Source organism: Typha latifolia, chromosome 9 (assembly GCF_019914945.1).
Source record: "Typha latifolia isolate L0001 chromosome 9, TyphaL0001v2, whole genome shotgun sequence".
In the NCBI taxonomy this organism is placed as follows: domain Eukaryota; kingdom Viridiplantae; phylum Streptophyta; class Magnoliopsida; order Poales; family Typhaceae; genus Typha; species Typha latifolia.
Window position 1 is genome coordinate 11718422 of NC_133094.1, and position 26031 is coordinate 11744452.

Genomic DNA, 26031 nt, shown 5'->3' on the forward strand with positions numbered 1-26031 from the left:
ACCGACGACACGAGTCAATAGATAAATTCCAAGTGCTTTATAGGAAACCATTTAAACAGAAAACGTGAGATATTTGTCGTCATTATACCTAAACATGACGGTATATTATTATAGAATACAAGTTTGGCAATTGCCATTCCATTACTGATGTTGACCTTGTAATGATAACCCTCGTTTCGCCTCCCACTTATATCAACGAAGTCAAGAGAAAGAAAACAAATCTAGAAAAGTGTATAGATGGTTCAACAACCTACTCACGTCAACAAATATCATCTTACTATAATTCAACAGATCCATGATCCATCCAATCAAAGGTCAATATATAAGCGCTGACACATAAGGAATTCAGAAGCTCGATTTTTCTCTTTTAGCTCAATCATTTTTCCTCCTCCAGCTAATTTCCAAATAAATACAACTTATAGTAAAATTTTATCGTAAAGAAAAGTAAATTGCATATATGCCACGGTAGTTTTGAGTGGTTTCAATCTTCACGAGCTTAAATGCATAATACAAAGATGACCATGCATTTTGACATCGAAAATATAATTTTTACCAACGTCATGAACATTTAGCTTGCAATATATGACAATACGTGTGACGAGCATTCAAATGTTTGTCTCGCATCAGAAATGATCGTCTGAAATGCATCAAACGGTGCCATTTTCATTTTACGCAGATGAATCTTCAGGAGAACTTCCCTTATCTTTCCTCTCCTTCCATCTAGCCCAAATCCACCTCAGAACCATGAAGCCTCCAAGAGCATACACCTGAAGAACAAATAGGCATGAAATTTAATTAGCCAAATCATGCATATCGAGTTCACTGTACTAATAATCATGTAAAAACTTATCCACAAATTCGAATTCTGTTAAATCCTGTGGATGGATGGACGGTATGTCATGCAAAAGCACAACTATTTAAGGCCTATATGCATCAGTCATTTGTTTATAATAAATCCCAGAGTCACAAAAGCAACTGCATTCTTCAGCAGTTGGAAGTTTGCTTCACCAGGCGACCTTTGATATGAAACCACATGAATTTGCTGTGTGTAAGTATTTGAAATACAATTTTGCCCCAAAATTGTTGATCCAAATCTGGAGGGCAGACCGGCACCTGTCCACCCACCCTTTAGGACATGGTTATTAATTTATTATGAAACAGATAGGAAAAAAAAAAAAAAACTAAAGAGACCACTTTTCACATGGTTATAGAGGAACCAGTGGACTTCTCAACACTTGCAAATCGTTAATTTACAAAGAGAGGGGAAAAAAAAAGAAATCCTGAAAAAATGCACATAAGGAAACACGTGTCATTTTAATCAACAACAATTCATGTTTATTGAATTTCCTTATAACGAGATTTAAACAAATTCAAATTTTGAACCGAGTGCACCAAATAAGATGAAGCAAATGAAGCAATGAAAATCTCTTTTGTAAGCTGTCATATAGACATCATATGACGTAACTCCCCTTCAAGTCTCTCTTTTACCTTAGATAGGACATTTAACTTCTCACTACCTCGACTTATATAAATCATGAGCAAACCAGTTAGCAAGCTTCACATAGAAATCCGACTCTAGGAATATTATTATTAGATCTGGAAGCTCTTAAATGCCTACAGTACATGACTAATAAAATAATTAATACTCTCAAATCTTCTTTACTCACATGCCTAGGGTTTGGATCTACTCATGCTTCTCGCTTTAATATTTTTACATAATTAATACTGAAAACTTTTAAAGTAGTATAATTATTACTATATTCTTCAAAATATCATAATTATTATTACATCATAGTTGCCATTAGGGGTGGCAAATTTGACCTAATCTGATAATCCGACATGATAACCGGCCGGATTGGGGTTTAGTCCAAATCGAGTTCGAATCATAAACAGGTCAATCCCCCTACTTATTTTAATAATCGAGTCGTATTCAGGTTTATACTACTAACCTATTTGACCCATTTAAGTATACAAGTCTAGTCAACCCCGCTAACCCACCAACCCAATATATATATCCTCACTCACTCACTCACTCACTCACTCACTCACTCACTCACTCACTTACCCCTCTCCACTCTTCCCTCTAGCCACCTCATCGAAAGGGGGAAAAAATTTGCCCGCCTTCGTCTGCCCCGAGGGTCTCTGTCTCCTGCTCTGTCTGCTTGTTGCGGTGCCTCCTACACCTTTGTCTGTCATCTGCTACACTACTTCAAAGATAGAAGAGAGAGAAAAGAGAAGAGAGAAGGAGAAAGAGAGAGAGAGAGAGAGAGAGAGAGAGAGAGAGAGAGAGAGAGAGAGAGAGAGAGAGAGAGAGAGAGAGAGAGAGAGAGAGGGTGACCCAAACTACACATGCAGTTCCTTTTCTTGAACTACTACATGTAAACCCAATATCATTAATCCTTCTCATGTAAGACAATAAGAGAACAAATTGCACAGAGACGGACACAAAGAGAGCACTGATATGTATCCTTGAGGATTTGTATAAAGGAGCGAGTAAGAAGATGAAGATCTCATGGGATGTTTTTGATGTGAATGGTTGAGCTAGATCTTCACTAAGAGTGTTCTTATGCAGTTTTTTTTTTGTTTCTGGGTAACTTTTAGAAGAAGACCGTGCTTTTTTTCTTTACTTGCCATTAATCTTAGATTGAGAGGAAAATGGGACAGGCCTGGAGCTGCAGATATCTACGATGGAGATGGATTTCTCATGTCTTCCTCTAAGGCCAACTCCATCACTACCACCAGGGACTGGTGACACGGGTCTTCTTCCATTGGATCATTAAGGGGAATCTAATAAGAGAAAGGTTTGTGTGAGTATGCAAGAGGCCATTGGAGGCCAAGGGAGGATACCAAGCTCAGGAAGCTTGTTTCCCAATATGGCCCTCAGAACTAGAACATGATTGTTGAGAAGCTTGAAGGGAGATCAAATACACCACACTCATCAAAACTCTTAATTTTTTTTCTTTCTTTCCATTTATTGAATCATAACAAGTTTGCTCTTTTTATCATAAGGAAGAGCTGCAGGCCTAGATGAATCAACCAGTTGAATTCAAGGATCAACAAGAAGGCCTTCAATGATGATCCAATGATCTTTTTTTTTTTTGTTCTTTCAGCTTTGCACTGTTGGAATGCCAATTTTGTTGTTAATGATTAATATTGTGCCCTATCTAGCAGTTGGATGTTGTTGTTACGGTTGTATGGATTTGTAGGGCTGTCAAAACAATCAAGCAAGCTTGAGGCTCGGTAAGGCTATATATATAATATGAGTAATTTTTTCTATACTATACTATAATTATGTTATATTATAAGATTTACTTAAGTGAATTATTATGACTCTAATCTTATAGAGTTTAGTTCTAAATTTTGATTATATTAGTTTATATTTTATAAATTAGCCCTTATTTTAAGCTTAATTCAAGCCTAAATTAAGCTTAATTTAATTCAAGTTTTGATTATGCTCAAAATTTGGCTTGAATTGAACTTGAGCTCAAAATTGACTTTAATTTCAATTCAAGCTTGATCACAAATATAGTCTCAAAATTAATTTCAATTCAAGCTTTGATCAAAGCTAGGCTCGATTATACCCCTATGAATTTGTGTTAATATTGAATGTATGGTTAATGGCTTAATCCATTTTATGTTGTATAAATTTTAAGTTGAAAAGATAATATTGTATAATAGATTATTTATATAGGGTAAATTAGTAAATATTAATTTTTATATAGGGTAAAATGGTAAATAAATAAATATCATTATGTTATTTTGTGAATACGACCTGTTTATTTAACGAGTTACATAGGCCGTGTTGTGTTAACATGACCCGTTTATTAAATGAATTGTAAATGTCATGTCATTTAACTCATTTAATAAATAAGTCGTGTTTGTATCTATCAAATGTAATCCGTTTAATAATCGAATCATTTTTGTGTTATAGTGAAATTGACCCAACCTAAACCTGCTTAACATAACCTGATTGCCATCCCCTAGTTGCCATCAAAATTATTATGCTATTTTAAAAATATCGTTTCGTCAATTAAATCTAAAAAAACATAATTCAAATTGTCATTCACATGCTTACTATCCCCTTAATTCTCCGAAAGAATTTTATCATGAAGGACTCGAGGCATATAACAAGCTTAATAAAGCGCTGATAAATTCTAATATTCTCTCTTGTTCATGTCACAAATTAAAGAGATGGAATTCAAGCTTCTCCATTTCAACTACACGACTGCAACTTATCTTGGACTTCATTATAACATATTAGCATTGACATTTATCACACCAAAACTAAATAAATCTTAGTTTAAAGTAAAAAACCTTGAACACGAGGTTCTCGATTAGGTATTTTACTAGATTTTGGTGACAAAATATTAGCCTTGGCCCTTAAGCCTTAGACGATATCATACTAGATCTAGGGGTGTCAACGAGCTGATCCTGAGTGAGCCGGCTCCGGCTTAGGCTCTGCTCAGCTCAACTCGAATTGAGCTCGAGCTGACCTCGAGCTTAAAATAAGCCTATCATCAAGCCTCATTCAAGCTGAGCTGGATTGAGTTGGACTGAGCCGGATCGAGCAAGACTGAGCTAGATCAAGCCCAAGCTGAGCCACAAGAAGAAGAAGAATAAGAAGACCAGGGCCCGCGGGACAGCGCTGGGGGACATGTCGGAGAGCGTGGTGGAGGTGTTGATCCACCTTGATCCGCTAGAGATTTGTCGGCACTGCGACAAATTAACGAGGTTGCACTGTGGCGGCATGCCGTTGCCAAAGGAGGAGGAGGTGGCATTGCAACGGTGACTTGGCAAAGGAGGATGAGGCAGCACCACGACGACAGGTTGGCGAAGGAGGACGAGGCAACACCGCGGCGGCGGCTTTGCGGAGAAGGACGAGGCGATACCAAGGCGGCTTGGCGAAAGAGGACGAGGCGGCACTGCGGCGGCGGCGAGGAGGAGCACCGAAGGAGAAGGCGGGGGTGTGAGATGTGGGATGTGGGATCTAGGAATTAGGGTTTTCTCACCCATTTTATACCAAGTCTATCGAGCCGAGCCTGAGCGAGCCAGCTCTAGCTTAGGCTCGGCTCGATATTAATTTCGAACCGATTTTGACAGCTCAGGCTCAGTTCATCTTTAACTAAGCTGAGTCGAACTGAGCTTCAGCTGACCCTGAGCCGCTCATTTATTTTGACAGCCCTAACTAGATCTCAACAAGGCATGGTTAAAGCCATCTGACACAAAGGCCTCGTTTTTATCCTAACTCACTGTCAATAATATTTCTTTGAAAATTTCATCTCTTATCACTGTCTTTAAAATTCCTGTTTGATAAGACCATTAACAAGACCTAGTTTCAAGAAAATTCCCAAGTATTTTATTTCAATGCCTTCAACATACAATTCACTTTTTGTGGACTGAGAGAAACTGGTCAACACTAAAAAAAAGTCAGATACAGTTCAAACTAAACTGTAATATCGATAATTTTGAGCATGAGAGATGGAGTCATCTAGCTCTGGTAACCCTAATTGTCCCTAGATCTCTTTCTCAACCTCAGGTTCTGGATTTAGACTAGAGTCTAGGAGTTTTCCATCTCTATCTCCTTTTTCTTCTTTCAGATTGGATGGGAGACAAGGAGATAGGGATCTAATCCCTAAATTAGTGGCAGATTTGGGTAATATCTCATCTAACATGATGACGAATTCCAATGCCTCTGCGTTGAATGCGGAGGAGAAAGGGAGTGTAAAGAAGGGCAACTTAGGATTTTCCCTGAAGGCTATGCCATTTTGAGATGTTCTTTTGGGAAGACTAGATTCAAACCCTTTCCCCCAGCAAACTGAATCGCCAGAGGGAAAAATCGTCATATCTAGAATCATATCCGTGCTTCCATCGTGGGGAAGAGGCCATTGGGTGACAAAGTGTCATAATTTCGTCATCTGTTTTTGGTGCAGGAAGCTTGGACACTGGTCTTTTTTGTGTCCATGAAGGGGAGGAGAGATGGGAAATGCAAAGAGATACTTCTAATGGCCTCCTACTCATAATGTTAGAGGTAGCTCAGGTGAATGAGGTCCAGCTAGGGAGATGCATGGTGGCTAGCATATCCAGAGGATAGATCTTGGTAAAGGGGTTGGAAATGGTGATGAGAAATTTGTGGAAATGGAAGTCCGATTGAAAGCAAGGAGCATTAGGCTAAAGTTTTTCTGGTGAAGTTCCCAAATGAACAAAAAATGGAGGAGATCAAAAGGAAAGGTAAGAATAATTTTGGACCTGCATCTCTTTCTTTTGATCAATGGAAAAAGGAATAGATGCGGTAGGGAAGGACATTGTCTAGATTACGCTATCAAGATTTCCTTTACAAAGCTGGTAATTGGAAGAATTTGCTTAGTTTGTCTCCACCTTGTGATTGATAATGGAACTCTGGTCCAAGCGAACCTCAAAATTGTTAGACATTGGGTGATAGTGCATGATGCTCGCTGTATACCTCAAATGGTGAAGGTTTCTGCAAGTGGTTTAGTTTATGAGGTTAAAGTGGAGGTAGAGAAAGGCCCTGAGATCAATGTGGAGGAATGTAAGGCTTACAAATAGGTAAGGAGAGATCTGAGAGCAGAAGTGGGAACACTAGAAGTCCTTTGATAAATCCCCTCTGGAAGATTGTTCTCACAACCAAACTCCAAAAGCTGGTGGAACAAAGGAGAAGAACATCTCCTTTTGTCCTTTTTTCAGTGCAACACAGGACCCCAGGTCCAGTGCTTTGCTGTGAAGCAGGGGTTTACTGAAAAAGGGAAGGAGATTAGATAGGAATCTTGACAAGCTACAAAGGCTGATGGGAAAAAGGAAAAGATTTCTGAAAGGACTGATATATGTGCCATAGAAAAGGTTTGGTGGGGGAGAACTATTTGGTTTGAACTTTGAACCTAGCTTACGGGAGAAGGTGATGACACTGGAAAAAAAGAGGAAATTTTGAAAAGACAAGATGATGTGGAGGATGGAGGGGATGAGGGAGACCATGGAAATTGACAACTGACTGTAAAAGCTTTGGAAATACCAAAAAAAAAAAGCCATCCTCTTCAGGTCTGAGACCAAATTTCCTTAGCTACCTTACTTTCCCTAATAAGTCAGTTCTAGAATTAATGCATATTGTTGAGATACATGGGTTTGACTTGGGAGATACTGGACATGAAAAGAATAAAAATATTTGTATTCTAATGCACTTAGAGAAAGAAAGAGCTCTGTCTTATTTGAAGTTTGCTGAGAGGAGAGAGAAAAACAAGCGGGCTAAAATGGTCACTCATGGAGGGCCTCTTTTGGAATATAAGAGGTCTGGTAAAGGCTAAGAAAAGGAGGCATTTGAGAGATATTAATATACAAGAGCATGTAGATTTTACATGTATCCAGGAGACCAAACAGGAAGACGAAAGAAATAATATGCTTAATTCAGTTTTTTTGGGGGGAAAGGAGGTCTGCATAAATGGTTAGGTCATGTTACCTGCTCAGGGGTCTGCTGGTGGTGTTCTTGTGGGGGTACAATGATAATGCTCTAAATCAGCTCGATTGCAGGATTGATAAGAATGCTGACTGATAAGAATGCTGTCATAGTTATATTTAAGGATAGTTCCAACTGCCTGGGTTGGATGCTTATTTTAGTTTATGGCCTCCTATTGATTGAGGTGATAAAGAGAAATTTGGGAGGAACTGTCTGAGATCAGGGATGCAGGATGAGTAGCACTATAAAGAGAAGAAGATTCAATTAAGTGCTGAATGCTTTAGAGTTGATGGAGCTAAGAATGGTTGGAAGGAAATATACCAAGTGTAACACAAGGGAGGATCCGGTGATGGCTTTGTTTGATAGAATCTTTGCATCCACTGATTGGGAGGATAATTTTCCCTTAGCTACTACCAAAACTCTCCTTAGATATGGCTCGGATCATGTGCTGTTACTTATTAATGATGGTGATAAAAAACAGCTTCCCAAACCTATGTTCAGATTTGAGAATTACTGGTTACAAAAGGAAGGGTTTAAAGAATTGGTGCAGAAGTGGTGGAGTGAAAACAGTGATTGTAATTCTACAGCTAGAAATTTGACTTCAAAAATGAAAAATCTCAGGAGGAAGATCATAGGCTGGAATAAAAAAATTAAAAAATCTGATCTTGATGAAAAGATAAGGTTATTGGAGACTATTGATTGTTATGATAAAATCATGAAACTTGGAAGGCTTACTGATGAAGAAATGATACTGAGGAGTGAGGCTTATCTCTTGTTGGACAAGCTTTATAAAGAAGAGAAAATTTGCTGGAGACAAAACTCTCGAGTCCAATGGTTGAAAGAAAGGGATTTAAGTACAGCTTATTTTCATAAGATTGCAAATGGGAGGAAAAGGAAGAACAGGATTTAAGTATGAATTTGCTAGAAATGATATTTATCAAGTGCTTATATAAAACCATGTGACTGACTTTTACACAAAGCACCGAGATTCCAAAACTTAGTATCGAGATCGAGATTGACCATTCGAAAAAATAATACGTATCGACTGTATAGGCCACCTATATCAAATCAAACTATTTTTTAATTACATAAAATTTAAAATATAATTTAAAATTGCAAATAAATTTTTAAAAATTTAGAAAAATAATAAGAAAATAATAATTACTTATATATAAAGTCTAAAAACTAAAAAATGTATTAACTTACTCAAAACTTTGATGAATACCGAGTTAGATCTTCCTTCTCTTTCCCTCTTTCTCTATTTTCCTCTCTCTTCCTTTTCTTTCCCTCTCTTTTGTCTCTCTATCTCACTCTATTACTGCAACATATTTTCTCTGCTGCAATAACAGAGAATAGAAGAGTGAGAAAGACAGACAAAGAAAGAGAGGGAACAAGAGATCGGAGGAAAGAAAGAGAGGGAGAAGCTAGAGAGAGTAGAAAGAAATGAGAGAGATAAAGCACCAGAGAGAGAAAAAATGAAGAAAAAAATAGAGAGAGCGGGAGAGCCCGTATTGGGTGGGATCAGCCGATAGGCCATAGATTGGGATCGTTGATACCTGGCCGATCCCACTCGGGATCAGCCGAAACTTAGAACCATAATCTGCAGTGTAGATCAAGATGAGTAATAATGCTTGGACTAATTATAAAAATTTGGACGGTGAGGATGTAGTAAATTTGTTCAGTAAAAAGAAAGTGAAAGAGTCATATTTCAAATGGTGGTTGACAAGGCCCTAGGTCCAATGGCTTTAACATGAGATTCTATTAGTCTTTCCGGGATTTCATCAAAGATAAAAATATGGCTATTTTCTATGGTTGCTATAACAGGGCTTTGAGTATCCACTGCATATATTATGCGATGATCTATCTAATTCCTAAAATGATTGGTGCAGAAAATGTTGGGGAATACAAACCAATTATTTCTCAATTGTAGCTTCAAGATTTTCACTAAGGACTTAACCAAAAGACTTAATAGATTAATGCAGAGTTCAAAGTGCGTTTATTAGGAACAAATACATACTAGACACGAGGTCCTTTTTTCATGCCAAAAAAAAAAAAAAGGAATAGCGTCTACTTCTGAAATTTGATTTTGAGAAGGCATATGACAATGTTCAGTGGGATTACATTGAGGAAGTGTTGCAAAGGAGGGGTTTTGGCAACAAGTGGATCAACTAGGTGCATTCAACATTGGTAGCATAGAAGAAATCCTGTGTTTTGTTGATCAGACTGATTTGAAGATAGACAAGTTGTGAGAATTAACAAGAATCCCAACATTAACTTAACAGTCAAAAGTATGAAAGTAAAAAAATATTAGAAAATTTACCCCACATCAACACATGATATTGTAGAATAGACATCAATTTTCTAAGATATCAATATCTTTCCTAGATAAGTCTTGAAAATTAGCAGGAAGAACAATATTACACAGAAGCACGGAAAACAAATAGTAGAAATCTTGCTGCATATTGACGGGAAAAAGAAACTAGTAATACATCACATTTGACCAGTAATTGTTAATTTCAATGACAATTTGGGAATTATTTTAAATGCCAAAAAGGTTTGAGACAAAGGGCCCCTTGGCCCCTTTCTTGCTTGATTTGGCTGCAGATGAACAGGATTTCAGAGAAACCAAGTAGCAAGGAATCCTAATTGGTTTAAGTAGTGCGATCATAAATGGTGGGGTTGTGAACTTACAACATGGGGATGATATATTGATCCTTATCAAAGCTAATGACAAGGAGTTATTAAGTGTTAACATTGAAGTTTCTGCTACATTGCTTTGAAAGGATTTCAAGCTTAAAATAAATTTCAATATAAGCTCTATAATTTATTTGGGAATTGATGAGGAGGCTGGGAATAAATTTGCTGGGATGCTGAACTGTAAGAGTGAGAAGTTGCTGATAAACTACCTAGGACTCTTATTGCATAATAGTACCATTAAAAAACAAGATTGGATACCAGTGATTGAGAAAGTGGAAAAACTTACATAAGTAAATCCTAAACAGACAACTCTATAACTCATTAATTGTAAATAAAAACTCACATAATCGCAAGCATTATAGACAATAGTATCCACCTTGAGTAGTCCATTGTATTTAGCATAATGTGAGTCAAGATTGAAAGGGAAGACGTGTTTCCTTAGTGCAATACCAAGTGCCTTTCATCTATTTTGTCTTGTTTCCAAATGAAACTCGCACTAAATAATGAGAACGAGAACCATGGCAGGGGCTCTAATGATGGTTTCCGTTGGGAATTCTCCCAAAATTATCATGGTTATCTCGTGAAAAATTAATAATCATGATGAGGGTGTGTGGAAAGCACCACAAAAGGGGGTTATGATCTTAAACTAGTCTACCCATGGGATCTGTTCTCGAGCAAAGATGAGTGAGAGGTAGTGTGTACCTGCCACATATTGCGAGGGCTCATATCGTCGGCGGATTCTTCAACCTCCAGTTTTATTGGTGGGACATCGAACTTCTCCCGGCGGAGCGCGTCCGGAAAAGTCACCGTCAACGGAGGCCTCCTTCCCTCTCCTCCATCCTTACTTCGCTCCACCGGCGTCACTTCGCCCATCATTCACGCCTCTTCCTCCTTTTTCCTCTCGCGAAAGCGTCCCTGGGACTTGGATGCGTTGCGAGTGCGACCCTTTCTATCCGACTGATATCTACAATGCGAGACACGTGCGACGGCTTTGGCCCTGCACATATAACCCCAATATGAATTGAAATCATTAGCCCTCTTAATTTCATGAATATCTCTTTTCTACTAAACGAGGCATTAGACTATCACGCCTAAAAACGTATCGGACGGACTCTAATCAAATGGTTAACCGATTTTGGTCTAGGTTCGCTTTTGGCTTGTTAAGAATAAGATTGATCCAATTATCCAAAATTAAAACTTGCCACATCTACCTGGCCAACTGAAGCCATACAACTAAATGGCATCCAAATTAAATGGCACATCTACGTGGCTGAAATTACTTTCAGTTTTTTAAATAAGAAAACTGCTTTCTGGATGGATGTTATGAAATAGAAATATGGTAAATATGAACCCTTGGCTAAAGGGGTCCTGACTCCTGAGAAGTATTCCTCGTGTGCAGCGCTGTGGGCTGCGCGGCAAAGCACCTTAAGCTAGACTTTAGACATTGGTTGGGGTGCCTCATGTTAATATTCTTAATGATTATTAGTGCTATCATATTTCTCTCGGTCATAAATTTATTTTTGTCCACACCAACATGTTGCTCGATAATATGTGTGTCGTCGATCTAAGACTAAACAGAATCTAAGATACTGCTCTAATTGACCAGATGGTCTGAGTCTTTGATAAGCAACCACATTCTGGGCTTGGGTAATATGGATAAGGAGAATGATTAGATATGGATGACAAACCTTAAAAGGCAAGGCTTTGGCTAAATTAGCCTATGGTTTTGTCGGACACCAATGCTTGGATTATTTGTGAAAGGCCAAGGTGTTCATTTGGAAAGTGGTTTGAGGCATTATCCTTATTCAAGTGTTCCTCAAAAAACCTATATACATTGGATCGAATGAAGTTTGCCCAATGTGTGGCTTATAGGATAAAACAATTGACGACATTTTTATGAATGTCACTGCACCCTTGCGGTCTAGGAGGTAATTACCCAGAGCCTTGCTGTATCTTTTAAATTGGATGTCCACTAGTTTGAATATGACTGGTCCCATATTCAGAGCAATGTTGATAAGTTTAAAGCAATCATTGTTACAAGTATTTGCATGACATGGAAGGCTAGAAATCGTTACCGTTTTGATGGCCTTAAACTAAGCTCAGATACAACGGGCATCCAGATGGCCAAAAAAGAATACGATCATGGCATGGAAACCAGCTCGGCCAAGAGAACAGTCGTGAAGGTCTGATAGACCTTGCCTCTACAGAACATGACTAAGATTAACTTTGATGAGTCTTTTGACCAGGCCAACAACTCTGCTAGGATTGGAGTCATAGCAAATGGTTCCTCATCTTTGCTAGAGCAATAGTTAGTACCTCCTCCCCTCTGGAAATCGAAGCACTGGGTCTTAAACACAACATTTCTTTTGTCATCTCTTTCCAAGTTCTAACTGAAGGAAGTTATCTCTGAAGGAGACTCAATTGAAGTCATAACCATTATCAGCGGTGCAGAACCTATTCCGTGGCACATAAGGATCCATGAATGCTCCTCCTTGTTACTTTTTTTTTTTTCTATTGTAATTTTAACCACTTCTATAGATAATATAATTGGGCAGCCGACTAAGCTACCCATTTTGATAGGATTAGACATTTTTTGAATTGGGTCGGGGGTTGCTTTCCTCAATTCCCCCGAGCTCTCTGTATCCTTTTGGGTGACGCCTCAGGCAGCTTATGGGATTTTGGTGGCCTGGGGGAAGGACCAAGGCATCAGAGTGTAAAAGAAGAACCGGCATCTAGTACTAAGAGAATTGGGGGAATGGCATATGCGTGGTGGGACCTTTATTTGGTTCTTCTTCTAGAATATCATCAACGCTTTGCAACAGAAGAGCAGTCCTTTTGCGCCCGCGCCCACGGATCTAATTTTCTATTGGCATGACCAGATTGGTGGAGTGAGGACCACGCAATAAGACTCTTCTTTCCAGGTTTTTTGGTTTTCGTCTTCTCAGCGAGCGCGCCAACGGCCCGTGGTTTCTTACTCCGTCCACCAGTTTCAACTTTAGACCACCACTATAAAATTATTTGTTAAAAAAAGTCTCTACGGGTTAAATATAAAATAATAATCGATGAATCGATTATTCTTTTGATCAACGATGATGAAAGATGTGCACTATTTTATCATGCGGAGGAGAAACTGAAGTCCCTGGAACGAATCAACTTGTTTTATTTTTACGACGACAATCGGTGATAAAGACGAGAACATATAAAAGAGAACGGAACGAAGAAAACAGAGAACAGCACGCAGCCAGCGTTCCTTTTATACTGGACGCCTTCTGGTAGACCTGATAGTTTAATTTTAACTTGTGCTGCCTGCCTTCCCTCCACCTTGTCTGAGAGGGTTTCGATATTTCTTCCTCGTCTCCATCTCCATCTCTATCTCTGGTCATCGGAGCAGTCGATAAGCGAAGGAAAAGATGCATTCGACGCACCTGCTGCTTGAAGAGCCTATCAGGATGGCCTCCATCCTCGAGCCTTCTAAGCCCGTATAGTTCTTCTCTCTCTCTCTCTCTCTCTCTATATTTATATATATATACATATATATATATATATATTCTCCATGCTCAATAATCTTGTTAGTTTGAGAGTATTTTCTTTACCAGAAGCCTGGATTTGATTTTTTCCATTAATAAAGCTGGTTTGATGATCACAGAACTTCTTCCCCGCAATGACCAAGATCGTCGGGACTCTTGGTCCTAAGTCACGCTCGGTCCAGGTTATCTCTGCCTGCCTCAAGGCAGGAATGTCCGGTATGCGTTCGAAAACAATTCCTTACTCTTCTCCTCTACCTTTATTATGTTTCATGAGGTTGTTTTCAAATGATTTTTTCCCCTTTTGGTTTGGAAACTTTCCTTCGTCAGTGGCACGCTTTGACTTCTCGTGGGGGGACATCGATTATCATCAGGAGACTCTGGAAAATCTGAAGCTTGCCATCAAGAGCACTAAAAAGCTGTGCGCTGTAAGCTCTTCATCCCCCTCTTGACATACTAAAGGTGGAAAATATGTAGTTTTTTTTTCTCTGTGCTTGTAATCAATACAAGTGGTTGGATGTGTTGTGTTTCAATCTTTTTGCTACACTTTGAGCTGTAGCAAAACTCTATTTCTTATTTGCCATGCCTTAATAACATGTTACTATTGGAAACATTGATCTTGACTCTCTTTTGATGCGGGATATGTAAATTAAATTGCTGAAAAGAAATTCTCTTTATTGCCTCCTTGTTCCAGGTCATGTTAGATACTGTGGGTCCAGAGTTGCAGGTTGTGAACAAAAGTGAAAGTGCAATTTCACTGGAGGCAGGTGCATTCGTTGTTTTGACGCCTGATCAGGAACTGGAAGCATCATCTAAGCTGCTGCCTATAAATTTTACTGGACTATCAAAGGCAAGGAAATATTCAGTCCCAAGCCTTTATTATGTGTCAAAGTCTCATATCAGTTTTACTTTGTTTCAATGTAATCAATTTCTTAAATAGCTACTTGGTAAGTCGGTGACTTGTATCCTCTCCCCATTTTTATGCTTCCACTTCCTACATGTTCATGGCCTTTGTACACCCTCGCAATATCCATATCATCCTATTTAATTTTAGGACTCCTGTAATGTTGTCTCCAATATTAACCATCTGTCCAGCAAACTCCTAGCCACTAGATTGTGAATGAATGGCAGTGCACATATTTACAAAATACAATAGATGTCGATTGTTTTATTTGTGTGTGTTAATCTTCTCCACCTTATATTGTCATCAATATCATGGCGTTCATATTGCTGTTTCCTGAAACTTGAAATCCTTTCTAAGCATAGATAAGAAACCAACAATCAGGAAGTAGACTTATACTAATATTTTCAGTAAATGCATTATTTAGGGGCTTAAGTTAAACTAGTCTGAACAAGTTCAAGCAGGGGCATCAGCCATTAAGGAGCATTAGAATTGTGATATAAAAGAAATCTAGCATTTTTTTTGGTTATATCTGGTCATGCAATTTTAATATTTTTCTTATTCTTTGCAGGCAGTGAAGCCAGGAGACACGATATTTATTGGGCAATACTTGTTCACTGGGAGTGAAACTACTTCTGTTTGGTTGGAGGTATGTTATTGGTGGACTTACTGGTCAGAGTTTCATAGTGTAGCATTGAAGTGTTAGCCAACTTAATATTAATTAGCTTGGCTGCTGGACTGCAAAATTATCGACTTTGGTATGTTCTTTCTTCTCTTCGAAAGGAAGAAAAATGGTTATGATTTGCTCACAACGTATGAGAGTGGGAGATATTGGCATGCCATTTAGTCGCCTGAATTTAAAGAAGTTTCTATGTGCTTTAACAGCATAGTATTTATTCATGTTTGTTTTCTCTTTAATGTGAATACTGGAGCTGTACTTTGCAGGTTTCTGAATTGAAAGGGGATGATGTTATTTGTGTGATTAAGAACACAGCTACTCTGGCTGGATCTCTATTTACGCTGCACATTTCTCAAGTCCACATTGATTTGCCAACACTTTCTGATGTCGATAAAGATGTAAGAGATGCTCTCTTTTGTAAATTTATGCTCTCTTCTGAACTCATAAGGTCGTCTCTGAAGTCTGAACATGACATCCATGATAATAAGGATCTCGAGTAAATCATGGCTGTTGGTTTTATGTGGTGAGGCCAAGGGGGGCTGAAATGCATATGTGATTACATATACAGGCACATAGACAACATTTTAGAGTAGTAATTCTTCAGTAGTTAGGTTACACATTATTCTTATCTGCCGTGGAGCCAGATCTAACTCCAAGGAATTTTCAACAGGGTCCAGCAATACTTATCAAAATTTACTTCTAACTGGTCTGCTTGATTCACAACAGTATTATGAAATCTAGTGCTGCTAGATTATGTTAGTTCATGATTAGAGCTCCAAGATATTTAAACTTCTGAGTATTGCTCATAACTAGTGTTCATTGGCTCACTATTGGTTTGTATCTCGCTTTTTGCCAGCTGCTATTGTTGTCTCACTCTGGCCAAACTTGTTGGATTGCTTGAATACAATCGATATATAAGTTTAGGTCATTGTACATGGATCCAATTGATATATAAGTTTAGGTCATTGTACATGGATCCAATTGTTATATAATTAGAATACTGTATTTCATATGATTTCAAAGCATGTGAATTTGTACAAATCTACATTTTGTTGCATGTTTTTCTTTCCCATGTAGATTACCTGAAGCCTGTTCAAACTTCAAACTACTAGACTTTCTGATCAATGTGGCATGCTATCAATTGTTTTAGGCTATCAGTAAGTGGGGTGTCCGCAATAAGATTGACTTTCTTTCACTGTCATATACGAGACATGCACAAGATGTTCGACATGTAAGTGAGATAGCTCTATATTACTTTGCTTTTTTTTCTTTTTTCTAATTGTGTGGTACATGTTATTTCCACCTAAATTTGTATATGGTGATGGTACTAACCAATAAAAATGGTTTTGTCTATACAACACAGGCTCGGGAATTCCTCTCAAATTTGGGTGATCTCAAGCAAACTCAAATATTTGCAAAGATTGAAAACATAGAAGTAATTTGCGGAGTCATTTATAGCTCATTGAGAGTGTTTACTTGTCTAACTGAATGATGTCTAAACTCATGCATACTCTGCACCCCTTTTGCAGGGCTTGACCCATTTCGATGAAATTCTGCAAGAAGCAGATGGGATTATTCTTTCACGAGGGAATCTGGGTATTGATCTCCCTCCTGAGAAGGTTGAGATTTTTAGATTCATGGCTATAACTATTTAACAGAATATATTGCCATTTCATCTTGCCATGTTAAAGCATTTTTGTCTCATTCATAAAAACATTGGGGTTTCCTTGAAGATGAAAAGTAGCCAGGCTATTTTGTGATAAGCAAGCTAGAAAAAATAATCAATTCAAGATGTTCTTTTAACATCTTTGAGCTTGTCCATATAGATAATAGATGGTGACTCATGCCTGTGTGTGATAGCAGGGAAAGATGTATGAGCATGTAACATGTTAAAAGCTACTTGAATGTTGCAACTGGATGATTTCTTATTTCTATAAGCTGATTTGCTATTCTGGGTGTGATCTCAATGTGCACAAGTATCACACTTTGTTGCATTTCATAAAAATGCTTTTTCATCAATGTTGCATTTTAATGGAGCATGATAATGTATGTTCTCTTAGAAGTTCAGCAATGTAATACCGGAGTCATTTACTTTTTTGCTCTTTATAAACAAAACCTTTTTCACTGCATTATTATTATGTCTTTTGGTGAACCTATAATTTTTGGGGCATAAGGATCTGCTGTGAGTTTTTTTCATCTTGTTCACAAATGGGGGATTTCCTTTCGAAATCTTGGACAGGTATTTTGTAAGTTTTTGAATGGTTAGAGTGTAATAATGTAAATTTCAGCAATTAATCGAGCTGAGCTTTGGTCAAGCTTAAATTGAAATTAATTTCGAGCCTAATTATAGAATTAAGCTTGAGTTTAAATAATTTCAACTTAAGCCAATTTTAAGCTCGAGTCTAAATAAGCTGATCAATAAGCAATTTCAAACCTAAATTGAGTTTGATCAAGCTTGAAATGAGGGCTGATTCAATTGTGAAGGTATAAGAACTATATTAATATTATGAGCCTTTAGATCTTGATCTAAAGTTTCATATAAGTCGAGTCTTATCAAGCTGAGATTGATCGAGTTGGTTCATGATCAAGCTCGGTTCAAAATTAATTTCTAGCCTAGTCTATAGATCAAGCTTGCATTGGCTCACTTTCAAGCCGAGTTTGTTAGGATCTTAGCGAGTTGAGCTCAAGCTGGCTCGATTGTTTTGACCATAGTTCCTAGTTTCTGCCGATCCTGAGTGGGATCGGCCGTAGCCAATCCCGATATTGATTGGTTTCGGTCGGGTATCGACCGATACCCGATTCGTTTCGGGTTGGGATCGGCCGTATTGGCCGATCCTGCTTGAGACGAGCATGGGTAAGAGAGAAAGAAAAGGAAAAGAGAGAGAAATTGAGGGAAAGAGAGGGAGGAAGAGAGAGAGGGAAAGAGAGAGAAAGGGAGAGAGATGGAGCAAGAGAGAGGGAAAGAGAGAGAGAGAGGGGAAGAGAGAGACATGGAGAGAAAACAAAAATTAAAAAACTATGTTAGAAGAGGGAAATAGGTGGTAGTCGGTGAGGGATAGGAATAGTTTTTAAGAGAGAGAGTTAGTAGAAGAGATAGTTAATTAGGGAGAGAGTTTGATAAGATAGAGTAAGTGGGAGAGTTTAATAAGAGAGAGTTAGTGAGAGAGAGAGTTTGATAAAAAAAAGAGTTAGTAGAGAGAAGGTAAGAATTTTTTAATTTGTGTGGGAGAGAGAGAGTGTGAGTGGTAGAAAGGGGGAGAAATAGAAATTGAGAAAATAACATTTATTTTTTAGTTTTTAGACTTTATATATGAATAATTTATAATTATATCTTATTACTATTTTTCTAAAAAAATTTAAAAAATCTGTATTTAAAAAAATATTTTAAAATACAGGCCGATACGGACGGCCGATACGGTCGATATGTATCATTTTTTCAGATGGCCGATCCCGATCTTTATTTCGATACTTGGAACCTTGGTTTTGACAGCCCTAGCTATCAGAACAACGAAGTCCATTAATTTTTGTTGCATTTACTTAAGAGACCTTTTACATTAACTGAGCGACGATAAAAATTCGTTTACTGGATAAATGTTTCAGATGGATGATTGAGTAGACATATAGAATTGAGCATAAGAAATGGATAAATGGAAGATATGAAGCATGAGTGAAGCCTTGGTTAAAACTTGAAAGAACTAAATAAAATTCATCAGTTTTTTGGAAAATATTGAATGCCTTACCCGTGTTATCTACTTCTACTCTGTGTTATTCTTTAGATCCTATTAGCATTGTAATGATATTCATATTCTTCTTGCAGGTGTTTTTATTTCAAAAGGCTGCTCTCTATAAATGTAATATGGCTGGAAAACCCGCAGTGGTTACTCGTGTTGTGGACAGCATGACTGACAACCTCAGACCTACTCGTGCAGAGGCAACAGATGTTGCTAATGCAGTACTTGATGGTATATTTAGTTAGACATGAATTACTCTATTTGGTTTTCTGTCATGGCTCATCTAGATTTATGTTGACTAATCTATTACTGTGTGGAACATTGGAGTTCATTAAGTAAATGGAGCTTATATGCAAGACCTCTGAACTTACTTTCATATATCATTTCAATCCAGGTAGTGATGCAATTCTACTAGGTGCTGAGACTCTTCGTGGATTATATCCTATTGAAACTATTTCAATTGTGGGTAAAATCTGTGCAGAGGTGAGCCTTGTACCATTTGTACAACATTGTTATAAATGTTTCTATCTCTATTTTGAGGTTTTGGATAAAGATGTGAAAAGTTATATGTTGTTGGATGAGATAGTTTTGTATATTTGGATGAGATAGTTTTGTATATTTGTATGTCTACATCATGAAGAAGTTTCCTTCAGATCTACAGAACTTGGATGGGGCTTTGTTATCTGTAATGAACTGATGAAGGAATGAATTTACTTTATACTTGAACCTTTGACTAGTTGTCAACTTGTCATGCACTAATATATGTTTTGAATAAGATTCTTCATAACTTGATTTTTTACTTTTTTAGTTATGATAACACAGCAGAGGCCTGGAATGTGTTATAATCTGGCATCTTTTCTTTGTCTAACTTCGCACCTTGCATGCCAAACTGCCGGATTTGATCTTCTAATGTCTGATTATTCTATATAGAAAAATGATATTATAAGATCTCATCAAATTGACATCATTACCTAATAAAGTCGGACAATATCATGTATTTTGTGCCTTTCGGAAGAACAAACTGTTTCTTATTCCATTCTAGCAGTTTCTAATTCTTTAATATCTTGAGTACCAAATAGTATGTTTTCTCTCTGGGTGACGTGTTCATCCTTTTGATTGGTTTGCCTATTGTTGTGTAATTCATTAATCAAGATCTAACTTTGCAGGCAGAGAAGGTTTTCAACCAGGATATATACTTCAAAAGGACGGTGAAATATGTTGGGGAGCCAATGTCCCATTTGGAGTCTATTGCTTCATCTGCTGTATACTCTTTTTCTCTTTAATCATTCTTTTCATTTGCTACCTTTTGGATAAATATCTGATTCCGATGCTTTTTAAGCTTATGTATAGTGGTAGGTGACTTCATTTCTTAAAGCTCTTGTAAGTTAACTTTTGGTTTTTTCCTAGGTACGGGCTGCTATTAAAGTTAAGGCTTCTGTCATTATTGTCTTTACTTCATCTGGAAGGGCTGCCAGGTACTATTATGAGTTTATGACCAAATGCAAGCTGCAGTCCTCCATTAGCTCACAAATTGATATTGTTGTCACACTGTTCATTTAATTCCACAAGATGTCTTTTAATACATTTCATGTGATGCAGATTAATTGCTAAGTATAGGCCTACTATGCCAGTATTATCTGTGGTCATCCCTCGGCTCAAGACAGATCAGCTCCGATGGAGCTTCACTGGAGCATTTGAAGTAAGTGCATGACATATTTTTCTTTCTGCTTATGCATTATGTAGATTTCTACATTATGCAATTAGGTTGTCAACTGACTTTATAACTGTCCAAACTGGACTGAGTTCTCATCTTTCCATCCCAAAAGATTACAGTGGATATGACTACCATGTTAGGTCTTTTATTTCGAACAAGATAGAACATAATATAATACCTGATCTTCTTGCCAGGTTAAATCCTAGAGAGAGATTATCCTATATTATATATGAACCTACAGTTGCAATCATTTCTGCAGGATCTCTAGATTGTGTTCCATGCTTATAAAATATAGCAAGATGATATTTTCTTCCTACTTCAATTTGGAAGATCTTGTTGTGTCTTTCGATGGTATACATGCCATAGGAGGGTTTTGTTGGCTTGTAGTTGTCCTCTTAATTCTTTCTCTTTCTGTTCCTTGGATCCAGTTGAATGAATGCTGATGATAACTTATTGTATGTGCAGGCAAGACAATCCCTCATAGTTAGAGGCCTCTTTCCCATGCTTGCTGATCCTCGACATCCTGTAAGTTGTACTTCGTTCTCTTCATACGCATAAAAGTAACTCGTAAGTGTCGACACATTCAGCATGCATGTTAGCAAAAGATAGAAATTCAGATATCCTCAGACAGTGAGGGATACAAGCACCGGAGTGATCTTACACCCTGCATGTTTTAACTTTTAAATATTATAGGATGATGGAATTTAATCCCCTGTGGAATGCAAATCTTTGGTGTAATAGTGGGGATAAGCATCCTTTATCCACTCTTACCCGAAAACCAGATAGGGCATAAAGATTCTAGTATGTTGATAATTGTAGATTGATCATTAAATTGTGGTGCATGCTTAACTTTTTCTTTCCTCATTCCCTCAAAAAAGAATTCTTACTTGCCTTGGGAATCCTAATTTGTGTATGGCTATTTTCAGTTTCCCTAGGTCTAGCATATTTGCATGATCCATAAATGGTTTGTTTCTTGCTCATTCACACTATGTTTGTCCACTTGGTAAACCTAGTGAATGAGTGTGATAAATCTAACTCAGCTGAATGTGTTATCTATGGAAATTTGATGTTGTCCCAAGATCATAACTGTAATGGAGCAGTTAGTTATGCCAACATGGACTTTTTGCTGAGATCTGTACTAGTCCAGAGCATTGCTGAATACGTTTGGTAGTGGGAAGTCATGTTGCAAGTCAGGGTTATGTGAATGTGAACAAGATGTGGAGTGGAACTTGTGCTTAATCAAGGTGACATCAATATCTGAGTGAGCTCACATCAAACTAATTTGATGTTTATGTCCAATAGTTAGGAAAAGAAATCAGATAGACAAACAAGGTGTGGCATTTAATTTTGCATCTAGGTCGAGATTTTTCTTTTGAGCTTTTCCTTTTCAAAGTTGATTTTACTGCACCTTTCTATTGTAATTAATCATCTTTTTTATTTATTTTTCACTGTCTAATTAAGCATGTATAATGACGCATATATTTCTTGGACCAATGTTATCGTTTAAACTTTTCTTGTTGGAATATGTAGGCTGAGTCTACTAGTGCAACCAATGAGTCGGTTCTGAAGGTTGCCCTTGATCATGGCAAAGCATCTGGCGTAATAAAGTCGCACGATCGCGTTGTTGTCTGCCAGAAAGTTGGAGATGCTTCAGTGGTGAAGATTATCGAGTTGGAGGATTAAATGACTGCATTTTGAAGGACATAGTTTATAAATCAGTTATCTGTATTTTCTTCAAGTTGGGAGATAGTTTCTGAATTATGTATAATTTTTATTGATGAGTGTGCACTTATTCATGAAGCAGTTTTGTTCCAACTTGTAGTTGTTTATCTTTGTGCTTCGGTTAGAATAAGATCACAAAGAGCTGCGACCTTGATGTCTGACTAGTCGTTTTCCCTGAATATGACATACTACTATTATGGGTCAAGTAGTTACACGCTAGCATAAAAAAACATCGCTAGCCTTCTGCCACTTTTAATTACCTCTTGTCATCCGTCGACATAGTCATTAGGATGGACGAGAAAGTGTACTGTTGAAGCATGTAATGGTCGGCATTATTCTCAACTGTAGGAGACACTTTAATAGTGTAGAATATATCTAACCTTTGCTGGTTCCTATCTTGTGTTAAATTTGTTACCACGAGTAATTTAGAGTTCGGTGCTATCTTTAATATATGTCAAATGCTCTCTCTCAACCCTAGAAGATTCTACCTTCATTCGTAACGTTATCTATGGATTTCCTTATGGGAGCGTCTCTTCCCCTCTCCCTTTTGTGATTGTCAAACTGGAGGCCTAATCTTTGCCACCACCTCCATCATTTTGCTTTCCAACAAGTTCTGGCCATCGATGAGGGCTGAATTATTTGCTTTCGTGTCGGCAACTGAAGAAAGACACAATTCTTACGACGAGGTCGACATGAAGACGAATTTGAACGATTCTCTTGTCTCCTCAAACCCTTCCATCAAGCTGCTAAGCTAAGCCGACCCGAGCTAAACTTTTCTAACTTAATCGAGCTCGATAGTTGAATAGAAAAAAAATCCAACAATCGAGCCGAGCTCGTTTACAAATTACAACCTCGGGATAACTATTAAATCCAACCCAATTACACCACTAACACTTTGTGCCAGACCCAAGAAAGCGACACGCGCGGACTGGAGTTGGGGAAAAGAAGAAGAAAAAAATGGATAGCGGCGAGACGCTGGTGGAGGCGGCGTTGGAGGTTCTGGAAACCCCCGATCCGGTAGAGAAGGCTCGCCTCGGTGAGAAGGTGGCGATCCGGTGGCTGGATGGTACCATCAAGCTTCCCTACCATTACCATCATAATCATCATAATGATCTGCCCCCCGATCGTCCTGCAAGGCTCTGCAATGTACTCATTCATTCTACTGTTCTTCGAGGTTCGCTGCATATTGTTATTAATATTATCAATCTTAGCGCTTTCGAGTTTGGTAGGTGAAGCTGCTGCCTCCGCAAAAGATGCCCAAGCTTGGCAAGGGCGGAAGCCTTCAGAGTCGGCAGGCCATACTCCACAGTCTCGTCCACATCGAGAGCTGGGCTATCGACCTCTCCTGGGTTTGCTTTCCATCCCTCTGAGTCCAACCCACCCCCCCCCCCTTTTTTTTAATGTAGTCTCTCTCAGTCTTACCCTTGGTCCCTGGGGCAGGACATCATCGCCCGCTTCGGGCGACAGGAGTCGATGCCAAGGGAGTTCTTCACCGACTTCGTGAAGGTGGCCGAGGACGAAGGTCGCCACTTCTCGCTGCTCGTCGCCCGTCTTGAGGAGCTCGGTTCTTTTTACGGCGCTTTCCCTGCTCATGATGGCCTCTGGGACTCTGCCATCGAAACCTCCAACAACCTGCTCGCACGCCTCGCCGTCGAGCACTGCGTCCATGAGGTTCGCAAACCCTCCTTTCTCTTATTTGTTTGGAAACATATTTTTGGATTGCAAGAATGTTTCTTCTCGAGTTTATATAATCACTATGACAGAAGCTAAAAATTCAGTTAATTTCAACTAGTTGAGGGGAATAATTGACAGAAACTACACATTCAGTAAATTTCAACTATGAGAGGAAGAATTGGGGAATACTTTTGTGGTTATAACTTCTAATCTGAAAGAATAGAGTGGATGAAAAATGTGGAAGGCTGGTGGAGAAATGCCGAAAGAATAAGAAAAAGAGGAGAGTTTTGATTTTTGAAGAAGACATCGATGGAATCGTTTGTTTTCAACAGCATTAGTCGAAGATACAAAAACTGCAGTTTATGAACGTCATTTGAACATAAGTTTGAAAGCAAACAATCTTTAGTATGCTTAACATTTTCTTCTTTTAGCCCTGATGACAGTTCTTATCTATATGCTGCATATCGAATGTCGAAAGTTGTAGACTCTACATTCTCTTTGCATGTGGACATTCAGGCGTGTCTTGGTTTGACATCCAGAACTGATGCCTTTTGGCGGTATTCCTTTTTCCTTTTTTCACCGAAACTCCGAAGCTTATCAATAGAACGTACATGTCCATGCTTGCATATTTTTAAAGCTAAATAAATATATAACTTATTAATGCAATAGGTAGACTTTTAAACATTAATAAGAGATCTTTGTTGACAATATCAACTTTAAATCTAACAGGATAAAATTCTTTCTAATGATCATCTAATGCCATAACACCCTTTATATAGAAAATGAGATCGTTCCCTTTTCTGCTTTTCTTTTTATGGAACAGATTACTTGCACTTTAACACTGTCTAATATCTTATGTTTGCTCGTTGGCCAACACATTTTAATGAAGGCAAGAGGTTTAGATGTCCTTCCGACGACTATTTCTCGTTTCCGTGATGGAGGGGATGAAAAAACAGCAAAACTGTTGGAAACTGTTGTATATCCTGAAGAAATAACACACTGTGCTGCTGGTATCCGATGGTTTAATTACTTGTGCCTCAGGACATCTAGGATATATGGATGTGCAGATTTGGTTCTTACTTCTGTTAAACCTCAAATTTCCTCAACTGTGGAGATCATCTCGGATGGCCTGACAGAAGACAGGTCAGTTGAATCTGGGGAGGAATCTTTAAGAAGCTCGGTGATAGCCGGTGATGATCAGCATGAAATAGTAATTCGAACTTTTCATGCTACTGTTAAAAGATATTTCCACGGACCACTGAAACCCCCTTTTAATGCTGAAGCAAGAAAAGCTGCAGGATTTGGACCTGCCTGGTACGAACCCTTGGCAGTGAAAGAGGTAAAAATATGCAAATGATCTGTCGTAGTTGGATAATTTGTTTTCTTTTGCTGACATAGGCAGCAATATTTTGACTATAATCTTAGCATTTTATTAATTGTTTTCCTCTTATTTTTTCACTTGCCATTTTGTTGTCCTAGGTTTCGACTTTCTTTTGGTGCCTCGACATCTCATAACATTAATGATACTATCTCAATTCTTATCCACGTAGCCTAGGAGCCATATTGGCATTTTTAGCTGTCTAGCAACTTTTCAGTGTGCTGATTCCTAATCCTCCATTTGGTAGACGGTTAAGGGTGAAAAAGGGTGAAAAAATATTCTAGTTTAGTTATTTTTATTTTTCATTCTTAAAATTAGATATCTAATCTAGAGGAGGAAAATAAGTTGTTTGGTTAGAACTAAAATAATAGTGTAATAATTATCTTTGTAAAGTTGAACTAAAAGATAGTGAGAATTGCTTGTCTTTTGTAAATTAACACAAATACCCTTATATGTCTTTCTCATTCTAGTTTAATGAGTGAAGATTTACACGTGACACTTGGTATGCGGTGCATATACATGTACCTGTAATCTAGAATATGTAAATAT

The 26031-nt window shown here is 38.0% G+C and overlaps 3 protein-coding genes across 3 annotated transcripts; 2 read left to right on the plus strand and 1 right to left on the minus strand.

Annotated features, from left to right (window-relative positions):
- Positions 1–427: 427 nt before the first annotated feature.
- On the minus strand, positions 428–11191 carry LOC140795541 (uncharacterized). The gene is made up of 2 exons (XM_073148176.1): positions 10862–11191; positions 428–767 (listed from the first exon to the last, which is right to left on the minus strand). The coding sequence occupies exons 1-2, from the start codon at positions 11033–11035 to the stop codon at positions 669–671; spliced, it is 273 nt and encodes a 90-aa protein (XP_073004277.1). The 5' UTR covers positions 11036–11191; the 3' UTR covers positions 428–668.
- Positions 11192–13240: 2049 nt separating this feature from the next.
- On the plus strand, positions 13241–22523 carry LOC140794865 (pyruvate kinase 1, cytosolic). Its single transcript, XM_073147128.1, has 16 exons — positions 13241–13638; positions 13806–13902; positions 14014–14111; positions 14378–14533; positions 15156–15233; positions 15530–15661; positions 16414–16494; positions 16627–16698; positions 16793–16882; positions 19081–19225; positions 19389–19477; positions 20161–20256; positions 20402–20469; positions 20594–20693; positions 21174–21233; positions 22239–22523. Exons 1-16 carry the CDS (start codon positions 13570–13572, stop codon positions 22389–22391), a joined length of 1584 nt encoding a protein of 527 aa, XP_073003229.1. The 5' UTR covers positions 13241–13569; the 3' UTR covers positions 22392–22523.
- Positions 22524–22993: 470 nt separating this feature from the next.
- Positions 22994–25554, plus strand: LOC140794867 (uncharacterized). The gene is made up of 4 exons (XM_073147129.1): positions 22994–23576; positions 23660–23779; positions 23871–24101; positions 24994–25554. Exons 1-4 carry the CDS (start codon positions 23388–23390, stop codon positions 25459–25461), a joined length of 1008 nt encoding a protein of 335 aa, XP_073003230.1. The 5' UTR covers positions 22994–23387; the 3' UTR covers positions 25462–25554.
- Positions 25555–26031: the final 477 nt, after the last annotated feature.